At 43.2% G+C, this 14,461-nt stretch overlaps 1 protein-coding gene across 7 annotated transcripts in view; it reads left to right on the top strand.

Moving 5' to 3' along the window:
• Positions 1-9,328: 9,328 nt before the first annotated feature.
• Positions 9,329-14,461, top strand: part of TSPAN9 (tetraspanin 9) — a 136,255-nt gene continuing 131,122 nt past the window's right edge. For 4 of the 7 annotated variants that reach the window (XM_085517782.1, XM_085517790.1, XM_085517777.1 and 1 more), the window contains exon 1: positions 9,329-9,429. Coding sequence is in view for 3 of the 7 variants with exons in the window: in XM_085517790.1 (XP_085373916.1) it covers positions 9,420-9,429 (10 nt within the window). In the remaining 4 variants the exon portion in view is untranslated. Of the gene's footprint in view, positions 9,456-14,461 lie in introns of all 7 variants that reach the window. The other 3 variants (XM_085517785.1, XM_015871566.2, XM_085517761.1) reach the window with 2 other exon arrangements.

Below are 14,461 nucleotides of genomic sequence, written 5' to 3'. Positions count from 1 at the left end.
GGTTCTTTGTAGCTCTGATTCTTATGGGAGAATCTCTAAGATGGGAGAATGTTTGTGGGATTCTAGCTATTTTAATTTGCAGCTTTTACTTGTTATTTGCAAAATACTACAATTGCACTGGGAAACTGGTTCTTGGATATTTTTCACATGGTTGTAATTGTCATTGGCCTGTGCAGCATTCAGGCTTCTAACTGAAGGTCTCACAAGTGTTGGGATGACAATGCATGCGCAAGGTCAATTTTTACCAGCATCAAAGCGCATAAAAGTTACTTGATGCAAAATTTGTGGTTATAAGTAAAATAAAACGTGCTCTTTCAAATACGTTTCACTACTGTAAAATTACCTATATGAAAGTGCCTCCTACAGTCTGAATTGCATACTATAAAAGTTCAACTCCAGCTATCTACCATACATGTGGTAAGGGGCCTGTTGCAAAGTTAGGTCCCTCATTCCCGCTGAGAATTTAACCATGTCTGGGCTCTAAAATGTGTCCTCATAAATTGCCTCCCTCATACCTAACTCTCTAATATAATTCTGAAGATCCTCCGTGGAAGACCATAACCTCACATTTAGTGTCATATCAGTTTTATTTGGCCAGACCATACGGCAGGCAGACATTAACCAGTCCAGAATAGAATGATTTTCTTTTGGAAACTGGGTCCCTTCATAAAATCTCTGCCTGAGGGCAGGATGGTTACAGTTGCCAGTTTAGATACCTCAGGCCCAGGACCATCACACTTTCTGCTCCTGAGTCCCATAAACACAGTAACCAGGTTGGTACACTTTCCCTGGGTCTTTGGCAGAATCGTTGTACCAGGCCCGTTAATTCTGTGGCCACGTATGGTCAAGCCATCACATGAAAGCAAGTTTCAGCAGGAGGCCATTGATCAGGGGGTACCCCTGCCAGTCTATCCTGGACATTTTTTGTTTCTTGTGTAATAATGGACAGAGTTGTAAAGGATCCATGCTAAGGGGTTCTTCCAAGTCTGCCTTAGTACTTTCATTCTCTGGTTTAACCAGAACTGTTGTACCTGGTTATTATCTATTGAAATATTATGAATTTGAGGGATTGGGGAATGTAATAATGGTCTTCTCCACATCAGAATATTGAGCTTATGTTCAAGCTTTCTGATGCAATCTTTCAATAATTGATTTTCATGCTATAAAGTATCTGATCTAATTTCTGCCTGATTTAAAGCAGTTAATGGAGGCCGTGCTACTATAGACGCAGCTAATCATCTCTCCTTTGTGCTCAAGACATTGTATAAACCTTCAAAATATTCTGCCAGACAGAACAGGGGAACATCTCCCACAACCCGTGACAGACCCTGTTGTTCAATTATGGTCACAATTTGGAACCCATAAATCCTGGGATCTGCCCTGGGAGCATTTTCCTTAAGGGGGTAGTGTTCTCCCCCTTGGCCCATTTGTACACCCACCATAGCAAAGACATTATAGCCAAGTCTCCTGCCTGGCTTGCCAATTGCATAGTTGGACTAATACAAGTGTATAGTTGTAATTTCAAAGTAAATAGCCAGAGGGTATCTAAGAAAAGACTCACCGGTGCTGAAGCTTCCAGTTGAGATGAATGCTCACCAGTATTGAGGTACTCCACAAGAGAGTAATCTCCAAAAAGAGATGCTACCTTAGCGGTGGTCAGCCCTTAAATGGGATCTAGGAGAGGTGGAGTTAAGCTCCACCCCTTCCAGGAGCACAGCTGAATTACCTTCACCTGTACTCCCCCAGCTGATTTGTCACTTGCCTCAGGTGGTTAATCAGAGGTTCAGGCTGTGATCAACAGTTTCCCTTATATCTGTGGAGCTTATCGTAGTAGGTCTCTGACTGTATCCTCCTGAATGGTGGAGGGTTTTGTCTGCTTCCTAGCCAAGACTACCAGGTCAGAGAGTGGAGTATCCTGAGGATAACTGGCCTGACTTTTAAACACAGATGTAAATAAGGCATTCAGAACCTCTGCCTTTTCCTTATTATCAGTGTTCATATTCCCAGCCTCATCCAGTAAAGAATGGAAGTTCACCTTGGTCCTCCTCTTACTGTCGATGTATTTGTAAAAGATTTTCTTGTTCCTTTTCATCCCAGTGGCCAGGTTGAGTTCAAACTGGGCTTCTGACTTTCTGATTTTCTCTCTGCACATCTTAACAACTTCTTTGTTTTCTTTCTGAGCTGCCCATCCCTTCTTCCACAGGAGGTAGATTCTCTTTTTCTTTTGGAGCCTCAAGAGTAGCTTCCTATTCATCCACGCTGGTCTTCTTTCCCACAAGCTCATTTTGCAGCTCAGGGGGACAGACTGTTCCTGCACCTTTAAGACTTCTTAAAGACTGACCAGCCGTTTTGGACCCCTTTACTCTCTAAGATTGAATCCCAGGGGACTCCCCCTACTGGTCTTCTGAACTTTTCGAAGTCCACCCTCTGGAAGTCCAGGGTATCAGCTTTGCTGCTCCCTCTCCTGGCTCCCCCAAGAATTGAGAACTCTACCATTTCAAGGGCACTCTGTTCAAGACAGACCTCAAACCTCCACACCTCCCACCAGACCTTCTCTGTTTGTGGACAGCAGGTCTAACGGGCCAGTTCCTCTCTTTGGCTCTCTCATCAGATGCATCAGGAAGTTATCCTCCATATAATCCAGAAACACAGACTGCTTCTTCTGTGCCAGGTTGTATATTGTCGGGGAAGTTAAAGTCCCCCATGAGGACAAGGGCTGGCAATTGCACAGCTTCTGCCAGCTGCTTGTGGAACACCTCATCTATCTATCCTGGTTTGGTGGTCTGTAACAGATACCCAAGCCTCCTCATTACACTGACTTTGATAGATCACTGTACAGCCAAGATCATTAACTTTAGCATAGGAAGTTCCGCATGAATGTGTGCAAGAACCTCTTTACAGTGAGGGTGATGGAGCACTGGAACAGGCTGCCCAGGGGGGTTGTGGAGTCTCCTTCTTTGGAGATATTCAAGACCTGCCTGGACGCCTACCTGTGTGACGTGGTGTAGGGAACCTGCTTTGGCAGGGGCGTTGGACTCGATGATCTCTAGAGGTCTCTTCCAACCCCTACAATTCTGTGATTCTGTGTGATTCTTTTCAGCCCTTCCCCTGATCTTTACCCATAGGGATTCAACCTTATCATACCCAACCATAAACTCAGCAACATCAAAGCACTCTCTAATCTAGAGAGCCATGCTGCCACACCTCCTTCCTTGACTGAAGAGTTTGTATCCACCCATTGCAGCACTCCAGTCATGGGAGTGGTCCCACCATGTTTCTGTAATGGCAACTAGGTCATTGCTTGTCTGCCACACTGTGGCTTCCAACTCTTCTTCTTTGTTGCCAGTGCTGCAGGCATTGGTGTAGATGCACTTCAGCTGAGCCCCTCTCCTCACCCCTAATCCCATTACTGTTTCCCCAGACTCAGTGAGCCTGGTTCTATCCCCTACCCCCTTAATATCTACTTTAATGTCCTCTCTACAAGTCTTGCCAGCTCCTAGGCAAGGATCCACTGAGGTCTGGGAAGGAGTGGGAATTATGTCTGAGAAGGAGTGGATCCTCCCCTGGCTTGGCCCTGCTTTCCTAACAGGTGCTCAATCACTGTTTCAAGACATAGCTTAGCATTTCCACTACACTACCTATGGCTGGTAACTAAAGTCAGTCAAGTTTGGATGAAGGCAAGCCAAGCACTTTAAGCATCTAGAAAACAGTAGCTCAAATTATTTGCTGTTTTGTATATTACATGAGAAATTTATGCAGTCCTGCTCTTGTCCATTGGATATAATTTCTAACCACAGTGAGGTGTGAAATCACCTGGAGTTGAATTATTTACTTCTCTGCAACACAACCAGCACCCACAGTCACCCACGGAAATATGAATAGCATCAACTGACTATAGCTCACTATCAGTACATGCACTTGCCTGTACCAACTCCGTGCAGTTTCCTTCCTAATCTTTGGATAGAGTAGAAAACAAATCAAATAAACTTCATTAATGAAGCAGTAACTGACTTTTGGGAAAAGTATTTTTTGCAGAAGTAGAAAACAAATATGTTTAGAAATTGAAGCCCGTAAATATAAAGGGCAGCGCTTAATTCCCAGCAGTGGATCGTTTATTGTGGTGTATATTAACACACTTCTGCAAATGTAAGCTTGCATGAACCCACTGCAGTTTTGTACCAGCTGAGCTGTTGCCATGGAGAAGTCTCTAGCAGAGATGAGATCTAGAATTCTACGTAGTCTATCATGAATAAAACCAAGTTATTACAGTTATAATATTTTATCAAGGCAATGAAAACAAACCAACCGGCAAAAGAACATTTAACATCTTAAGACAGGAAATTTAGGGACACCCACACAGGTCTTTTTGCTCTAAGCAGCAATCTAGCAGCTAGGTGCTTCTGCCTCTTCTCTGGAACTTTTTCTTCCCACTCTTGCTCTTGGAACTTGGGGCTCCTTGGTGTCAGTAACTAGAATCAGAAGATACCTACTCTTTATACTCAGGGGAATAAAAGCCAAACAAAACAGCAGAAAATTAAATGTTTAGAGAGCTCATTTTTATTGAGGATAGCAGAAGTAGATGGAGTATTGGAAACCCTGATCTTTTGCACTGATTATTTGACATTTTTGTCTGGCTGAGTTATTTTGCTCAAGGTTGAAGCTCCACTTCTAAGATCTACGTGTCTTGCTTATTTAGGAAAAATAACCTTTTTAGGACAGGATGTTTCTCTTCAAAGATTCAAGATGGCCATAAGTAAGAAACAACAAGGACAGATATCCTTGATATGAGACACAAGTCCGAAACAGTAACCAATCAGAAGGGACTAGGTGTATTTGTGCCCAATTATGGATAAAATGAGGACTAGGATATCTCCCTAACTGACCACCAAAGATTACCTAAGATCCCCCATGGAAGTACAGATTCAAATATAACATTTTTCATTAGTTCTTTGACTTCTTGAACTAGATAAAGGAGATGAAGAATTTGAGTGGTGACAGCGAAGAACAAGAACTGATTCACACTGGTAGTTATGCCCTCAAACTTGAGTTAAAGATGTGGTGGTGACAAAAAAGAACATATACTGCTAGAGAGTCATGCTGCTTCATCAGTCCTGCATCACTAGACTGCATCAATACTGAGGGAAGCATCTCCCCTCTTTTCAGTATTGTGGCAAGAATGTTTGCCAGTCAATGTTGTCAAAGCCCAGGTGCTGGGTTGCTAGGATGAGGGTGTCAAGCTTAATAATATGTGAAACATTTATATCAAATACAGCATCTGCAAGTCCTCAGTAGGTCTTTAGATGAAGTTGCTGCAGGACAGAAAACCCTGTGATTTTCCTGGTGGTCAGGAATGTCTCCACCAATATCATCTTCTGAGGACTGAGCGGGTGATTGTGTTCTTCTCAGTGAATTCAGAGACTAGAGTATGGTTAGAGTATTGTGCACTGAATAATCAGAATTTGATGTGATTTGCAGAAGATTCAAGGAATTAAAAATTCTGAGATGATTAAAAATTCCAGTTAACAAAAAAGCAAAGTACTAAATTTCAGTGTAACAGAACCCTACATGTGAATCCATGCCCAGTAGGTTTGCAGGTGATGCCAAGCTGGCTGAAAGTGTTGATCTGCCTTGGTGGCAAGGCCCTGCAGAGGGTTCTGGATGGTCTGGATAACTGGGCTGAAGCCAATGGGATGATGTTCAACAGGACCAAGTGCCGGGTCCTGCACTTTGGCCACAGCAACCCCAGGCGGCGCTATAGGCTTGGGGCGGAGTGGCTGGAAGACTGGAGAAGACATGGACCTGGGGGAATTCATTGATGCTCAGCTGAATGTGAGCCAGCAGTGTGCCTAGGTGGCCAGGAAGGCCAGTGGCATCCTGGCTTGCATCAGAAACAGTGTTGCCAGCAGGAACAGGGAAGTAATTTTCCCTCTGTACTCAGCACTGGTGAGACTGCACCTCAAGTGCTGTGTCTAGTTTTAGGCCCCTCAAAGAAAGAAAGACATCAAGGCCCTGGAGTGTGTTCAAAGAAGGGTAACAAAGCTGGTGAGGGACCTGGAGCACAGGCCTTGTGACGAGCAGTTGAAGGAGCTGGGATTGTTCAATCTGGAGAAGGCTCAAGGGAGACCTTATTGCTCTCTATAACTACCTGAAGGGAGGTTGAAGTGAGCTGGGGGTCAGCCTCTTCTCTCCTGTAATTGATGATAGGACTAGAGGGAATGGCTTCAAGCTGCGCATGGGGAGGTTTAGGCTGGACATTAGGAAATACTACTTCTCTGAGAGAGTGGTCAGGCAGTGGAATGGGCTGCCCAGGGAGGTGGTGGAGGTGTTCAAGGAATGTTTGGACGTTGTGTTGAGGGACATGGTTTCATGAAAACTATTGGTGATTGGGTGGATTGTTGGACTGGGTATTCTTGTGGGTCTTTTCCAAACTCAGTGATTCAATGATTCAATGTTCCTATGATTATTTACTAAAATAATTGTATAACATTAAGCTCTGCTGATTGCTAAAGGTTTTTTTTTGTGTGTGTGTGATATTAAAGTTCTAATCATAGCAACAACCCACTGTCACCACTGCTGAAATACACTAGCCACTGCCTCACTGTGCTTACATCCACCGTTTGGTCTCTAAAAACATTCAGCAAGTGTCAGTGAATGTCAGTAGGTGTTTTTTTTCACACAGAGGAATTCAATTACACCTTTGCATCATATGCACTTCCATGTCAGACACCATTTTGTCAGACTGTCCCTCTGGTGCCCTCTGCCACACAGGAACAAAAAGAAATGAAATACTGGTGGGAAGATTCAGCCTTTACTGCCATAACATTAATATCTGTCTCTGGTGGGCCAACGTAATAAAACAGAAGGCATTACTTTCAGAGTAGCCCTCATAAAATATACAATACTGCTAATATATAAGCAACAATTTTTTTTTCCTAAAATGTTAAAAAAAGAGAGGAACAAAACTGGAAAGCTAGTGGGATATTTGACCTTGTGAAACCAAAGCATCATTCTGATTTGATGGCAGTGATTCCAAGTCTTAGTGAGGTCTCAAGGTATTCATCAGAATTTTTTATGAAATTTGACTCTTCCTGTGCTTCATCCTTGATAATAACTGTTTCAAATGTGTATACTGACAAAAAACAATGACATGAATATCTGATTGCTACTCTAAATATTCCTTTTGAAAATTTGCAGGTTAAATATTTATATCAACTGAAAAAAGTCTTGCAAATGTAAATTGACTTTTTTTTTTTTTTTGGCAGTCTTGAAACTTCAAGCTGTGTGGTGATGTCAACATACCCAAGAGATGAGATGCAATTCAGAGAGACCTAGATGGGCTTGAGCAGTGGGCTCAGGAGAATCTCATGTGATTCAACAAGGCAATTTCTTCTACCAGTATAAGCTGGGAGATGAAAAGATTAAGCGTTTCATCCCCCTGCCAAAAAGGACCTGTGAGAACTGGTGCATGGCAAGCTGGACATGAGCCAGCAATATGCCCTTGCAGCCCAGACAGTCAACTGTATCCTTGGCTTTGACTAGAACTACAAAAATACAGTACACTTGGATGTAATGCTGCTTGTGCAACAGGTAAAGAACTTAGTATTGTGCTGTCTCTGCTAAGACAAAAAAAAGCAACTGAACTGTCAGCTTGTTGCTGACAGTTGCCTATACTCATTTCTTGTACTCATTTTTGAGGAAATGGTTCTTTACTTCCATGATACTCTTATTTAAAGATTCAATACTATTCTTGAATGAAGAACCTTCAGTTCTGAGGTACGATAGGAGTTACTACATCACAACTACAGTATACAGGAGATGGAACTTCTTTGGAACCTAGAAACAAAGAGTCAAATGAAATTGTCTTCAGAGGACTCTATCTCCTGCTGCATTGCAGGAGAGATTTCCTTTGTTATTTGCTCTAAGATAAACACATAGCAACATTTGTGTACATTTGTACCTAAACAAATGAAGAACAGAATACTGCTGCTCAAGCTCTCAACAGAAGTGGGAGAAAAACTTAGCAGTTGCGTTGTTGGCATCATGATGGTCAGAACGCTCAGAGACTGCTATATATCAAGCAGTACATAAGAATACACACACAGAACAGGTGGAAAATATACGACAATATATTGATGTAAGTACGCCCTTAAGTAAAGAAGTGCTGCAACAGGGAACGAAACATGTACAAATAGATCTGCAAATGTAAAATTCAGCTTCCTTCTGGAGAAGGAAACTTCCCTGTCCCTGGAGGTGTTCAAGGCCAAGTTGGATGTTGCCCTAAGCAGCCACTATAAAATGTGGAGGTTGGTGGCCCTGGCTGCAGTGGGGCGGCTGGAGTTTCATGATCCTTGAAGTCCCTTCTAATCTGGGCCATTCTGTGATTCTGTGCTCTATGCACACTGTCAAATACAGTTCCTCCAAACAGGCCTGTGTCCATAACTGCACTGCTCTACTTTTGTAAATATCTCTACCTCAATTTGAGGCCGCTTCCCAACTAGTGATCCAAACTAGAACTTTCCCAAGCTATGTTAGTACTCTGAAGGCATCTCTGTATAATACCACGTCCAATAACTTTTTGTTGAACTTAACTGATGCTTAGAAGAAGGCAGGTGGTGGTCTTTATGTAAGCTTTCAGATCTCTTTCATTGCCTTCTCTCATGCAGCATCACAGATAAAATGTAATGTGCAGATGTAGCCTCCTGTTATAAGAAAAATCAGACAGGCCTATTAGAATCCACAGCAATATATTGACAGTCAGAAGCTTGAGAGCAGCTAGCAGTTTAGCTGTAAGTTTGCCAACTGCAGTAGCCAGCTTCACTTATTCATTCATTTCAGTTTGCTGGCTGACAGCTTAGCGTGCCGAAGAGCTCCACTGCCCTTTAGAGCAGAGGAGGTGTTAAACCGCAGGCCTTTCAGGGCAGCAGAGGCAAATGAGGGAAGGAGATATTAGATGCTCCTCCAGCCTTTGAGTGAGTTAACCTTGGCGCAGTCCCCTAATTCTGGGAGAGTGCAGAAGGGCGCCGCCCCTGGCATCTACCCTGGGGTGCCTCAGGGATCTCTCGTGGTGCGCGTGGGCGGCAAACGGGGCAGGCCGGTCATCTCTGGTGAACAGACACTAGGCAGAGCTCTCAGTCAGGGGAACCGGTGCGCTATGGCCGCACCTTTCTCGCTCCGAACGCCACTTAGCTGGTACACAGGCTAGGACGAGCACGTAGAAGCTCAGATCCGCCAGAGCTCTCTCCTCCCGCGAGGCCGGAGCTTACCCCTAGAGCAGCGCTCCCCAGCTCCTCCCTACTTAGCGTCAGTCCAAGCCCCTCCTTCCATTTCCGCTGGCAGGATCTGGAGTTGTTTCCTGACGCGCGTCTGCAGATTTCTCAGGACTCGGCCCGACACAGCCAGGTCCGGTCCGCTCTAGTCTAATGAACGAGGGTGAGCTCCGAAGCCGCGGGCAGCTGGTGGGAAAGTTGCAGATACTTCCCGGTCTTGGGTGTAGGAAGAGTGGGGTGGCGTGGGAAAGCTGGTCGTCATGGGTGCTGTGGGTAGCCAGTTGTACGGAGTGCAGGAGGGAGACTGGCATAGTCCCGGCGGGCTGGCAGACTTCTTTTTCTGCCTCTTGTTTCCATCTTGGATTTTATTGAATTCCAGGAATAAAAACTGATGGAGCTAATATAGCTTCTGCCTCCAGATCTTTCCTTTTCAAACTTTCAGACCTGTGCTGTTCAAGCTGCAGTTCTTATACCCTAGGCCTTTTCTGTAATGCAGTTTTGAAAATTCTGGCAATTTTGGTTTAAGGCACGTGTGTTTTATTTTTTTTATTAATAAAGCTCATTACTAATAAAGCTGCATGAGAAGACTATGGGGTCAGAATATTACTGCAGCATCATTTGCATCCCTGCAAGAGAGGCACTAGGGGAACACTCCACAAGTAGCAGTGGATCTGCATCCCTACTGCAGCAATGATGATTAATGGAGACAGGTTCCTGCTTGGGATGGCAGGTGACCCCCCTCCTGGCCTACCTCACCTCCCTAGCTTTCTTTGTATATCAGGTATGAGGCCCTGGGACAAGAAAGATGGGTAAGTGAAGAAATTGAAGAAAGTCTATCCAGAGGGCTGTCTAGAATGAGACAGTTAACCCCATATCTCATAACAATCTCTTTCAGTATCAAAAGAAAGCTAATTGTCATATGAGACTCCCTTCTGAGGGGAACTTAGGGCCCAGTATGATAACTGGGCCTTCCAGGGAAGTCTCCTGCCTCTTAGGGCCCGGATCAGGAATGTCACTCAGAAGTTTCCTAATCTGGTGCAGCTCCTAGTATTTCAGGTAGGCAGTGATGAAGTTGCAGGGAGGAGCCTGAGGGCTTTCAAGGGGGACTAAAGAGTTCTGGGACAGTTAATTTATGGAACAGGAGCTTGGGTGGTGGTAACCTCCATTCCTTTGGTAGTAGGAAAAGAAACTAAGAGGAGTAGGAAGACCCATCTGATAAACATATGGCTAAGAGGCTGGTTCTGTCAGAAGTGTTTTGGTGGGTTTTTTTTGATCATGGGATGAATTATTTGGCACCAGACCTGCTGGGTGGGGACCATCTTAGTCAAAGGGGGAAATGGATTCTGGCTCAGAGTTGTCAGGGCTCTTTGACGAGGCTTTAAACAAGGTTTGAAGGGGTGAGGGGATAAAATGGCTTGCATAGGGGTAGCGTTCCAGGTTCAGGAGTGAGACCAGTAGTCTAACTGAAGTGCATCTATACCAGTGCACCCAGCATGGGCAACAGGAGGAGCTAGAAGCTGTGGTCTGACAGGAGGACTATGACCTAGTCGCCATCACTGAAACATAGTGGGATTGTTTTCATGGCTGGAGTGCTGCAATGGAGAGCTCTAAGGGATAGGTAAGGAAGGAGGGGCAGTGGGGTGCCTCTCTGTGCATGAGTGTTTTGACTCTGTAGAGCAGTCAAGGAGGTTACTGGTGTATGTGGAAGATAACCTCCTGATGCAGCTGGTAAAAGAGCCTACCAGAGGAGGCATGCCATTGGATCTACTGTTTATGAGCAGAGAAGGAATGGTGGGAGAAGAGGTGGTTGGAAACTGTGTTGGGTGTAGTGACCAAAAAGTGACTGAGTTTTCTACTCTTGTTGAAGCATGGCATGGCAAACCCAACTGGCAGTGAAGACCAAGACGGTGATCTTCTTAAGCACCTCAGCCTTTTCCATATCTGATAAAGCTAGTTCTCCATTCTTCTTTATTGAGGGTACGCTAACCTTTGCCTGTCTCTTCTGACCAGTTTGTCTAAAGAATCCTTTCTTGTAATTTTTCATGCTTCTTGCTAAGTTTAATTTCATCTGCACCTTAGTTGTCCCAATCGTTTTCAGCAGAAGTCTTTTCCTGATCGCCCATTTCTCTGGTATATCTAGCACTCTTAAAATGGTAGTCATGCTCTGGAGCAAATTCACTGCATCTCCTAGTATTGTCACCCTCTCCAGAGCCTAAGAAGGACAAATCTTAAGATAGGCTTCCATGTTAACTTATTTTCACTGGCCTCTGGGTTGAGTATAGTGTTTCAGTCACTGCTTTTTGAGCCCAGCATCCCAGTCAGCTTTTCTCTTACCTAATTGTCAACCTATCCAGACTCTAATGATGCACAATTACTGTGGGAGAGTATTGAAGGACTTGCTACAATGGAGAGAGGTGATACCTAGGGCTTTCTCTTTGTTCACAAATCGATTTGTTTTATTGTAAGAGGCTATTAGGTTCATGTTATATGAAATATCATTGTTCACTGTGATTGTTTTCATTCACCATCATCTTCAAAGCCCAGAAGTGTGCTCCAAGAGTACCTTCTTCGTGTACCAGTACCCAGTGTAGGCCGAAATTCTGGAAGACAGTTCTGCAGAAATGGACTGTGAGGTCCTGGCTGGCAACAAGCTGACCATGAACCAGCCACACACACTTGTGGCAAAGAAGTCCAGTAGCTACATTAGGGAGAGCAGCATTGTCAGCAGCTCAAGGAAAACGGTCCTCTTCTCAGCAGGGGTGAGGCTACCTCTGAAGTACTGTTCCTCAGTAAAAGAAAGATATGGACATATTGGAACTCATCCAGAAAAGCTTCACAAAAATGATGAAGGGATTAGGGCATCTTTTTTATGCGGAAGGGCTGGGAGTGCTGTGACTGTTCAGCCTGGAGCAGAGAAGACTCAATAGGCAGATCTTATCAATGCATAAAACCCAGTTGGACACAGTCTTTTGCAACCTGCTGCAGCTGACACAGCATAAGTAAAGAGACTGAACTAAATGATCTTGAGAGGCTGCTTCCAAACATCACAGTTCTGTGAATTCATGATATTTTTGCAGGTACCAAAGTAGAATTGACCCAACTACTTAGCTAGATTGTCTTTTTCCCTGTTTGAAAGCATATGAAATATTTGCCTTTCTCCAGTCCTCCATGATCTCTGAAAGGTTTCAAACACGGTAGTGAACAGTCTTGCTATTGCATCAACCTATTCTTTAAGCATCCTAGAGCACATCCTGTCTGCTTTTCAGGTACTTCTCTGGGTTGAGGTTGTTTGTTTTCACACATCTGTGTCTCAGTCCTGGTTGTTATGTACTTTGAGACCTATCTCCAGAAACAGGGACCTGAGACTTTTCCTGTGAAGGCTGAGGCAAAGACATTAAGAAACTCAGCCTTATGGGTATCTACTGACATTGCACCATTTGCCACTCAGCAGGCCCATGTTTTACTTATTTATTCTTTTACTACTGAGGTAGCTTTTCTTGTTGCCTGTGATGTCCCTTGCCAGTTTCAAATGCAGTTGAGCTTTGGCTTTCCTGGCAGTACTCTAAGATGTCAGAATCCCTGCTGTGAAGAAGACTATACCCTGTGTATAGAAGACTATACCCTGTCCTCACTTCTGTCTCCTGTGAATGTTATCTTGATGTAGCAATCCAGATGTGATAGTGACTTTTTTTTCCCAGTAACTAAAACTTAATTTGGACTTTCCTGTCTTAGTCTCACTGGATAGCTTATCTTGATAGATTTTTTATTTTTTATAGCACTTCTTCTTATCTCTGTTTCTTGTATTTTTAGTATGGTGTTATTTTGTTTTTGTTTGTTATTGGTATTCAGGAGTTCACTTCATTTGCTGTAAAAGGATTTTATGCCCTTCATTTACGGTGAGTAGGAAGACACCATAATAATTTCTTGTGTATTTCAGCCTTCATCTTGGCCAGCTTTTACATTAATTTTAACACTAGGTGGCAGCTGAAACATTTTAGGAAATGCTCTTTAGGAGAGAAGCTTTCTTCATTGCCAGAAGAATGGAGATTTGTTAACTTTGTATTATATTTTTATTGTTAGCAAATAATTTGCTTTATTACTTTCAGTTCTTTTAAAAACTGCCAAGATCTAGTTTCTACCAGCACCTGTGTGCTTTTGTAGCACTATTGTACAGTTGTCTGATGTGCAGTCAAGGAGTAAGAATAATTTTTCATTTTAGTAGCTTCGAGAGCATACTACTTGTGCTTCCTGTGTGATTAAATGGCTACCTTGAACTATTTTATTTCAGAGAGAGGCTTCAGTATATTGAAAGGCAATGCTGTTAACTTTTTCCTTAAGAGTGCAGAAGTACTTCTCCTTTGTTTCATTGTTTTTTTTGTTGATAGGTAATTTTGAATTCATTTCCAGAGCACTTGAGTTGGTCTTCTCTTATTCTGTGCTTCAAAGTTATTTTTTTCCCCAGTTTTTGATTTTTTCTGGTATGATACTGTGCTTTTGTTTTAGAAGTAAACAATGTTGATAATACATTTATATTTCTAGATGTTGCTGGGGAGTGTCTGTATAGTGCCAAGGATGTTTCAGTTTTCTCAGCTTCTCATACTGTCCTGCCAGCAAGAGGATTAGGGGCTGGGATGGGACAGAATGAGGACAGCTGACCTAAACTGTCCAAAGGGATATTTGGTATCATATGAGATAAAGGAATGTTTGAGAGAGGGGAGTAGCCTATGGCTACTCAAGAGACTAGCTGAGCATCAGTCAGCAAGTGGTGAAGAATTATTTGTGCATCACTTGTTTTATATATATATATATATATATATATATATATATATATATATATATATATATACTTATGTGTTGCAGGGTACATTTGGATCTGAGTGACAGAATGTCTCAGGAACAAAGGCAAGCAAGTTACACACATAGAGCAGCACAGAGGGTTAAGAGTTTTAGTCAACATACACACACAGGCATTCATTTTTAGATAATCCTCATAAGCAAGAACTGGAAACTCCCTAAGGAAGTGCACTTAGATTGCAGTTTTCCCAGATTTTAGATTAGAATGGATTGGACTATAATCAGTGAGTATGGAAAAATTGTATCGCTTTTTGCTGTGTGTCTTTGCTTGGTTTCCCCTATCATTTCCATTTTATGCTGTACAGAATAGCTATTAGTACACTTTCATGTAGTGAGGCTGA

This window comes from Coturnix japonica, chromosome 1 (assembly GCF_054131305.1).
Source record: "Coturnix japonica strain WE chromosome 1, WE-NBRP24, whole genome shotgun sequence".
Taxonomy (NCBI): Eukaryota; Metazoa; Chordata; class Aves; order Galliformes; family Phasianidae; genus Coturnix; species Coturnix japonica.
The sequence above is the reverse complement of the archived record's forward strand: the minus strand, read 5'-3'. Positions and strand labels throughout refer to the sequence as shown.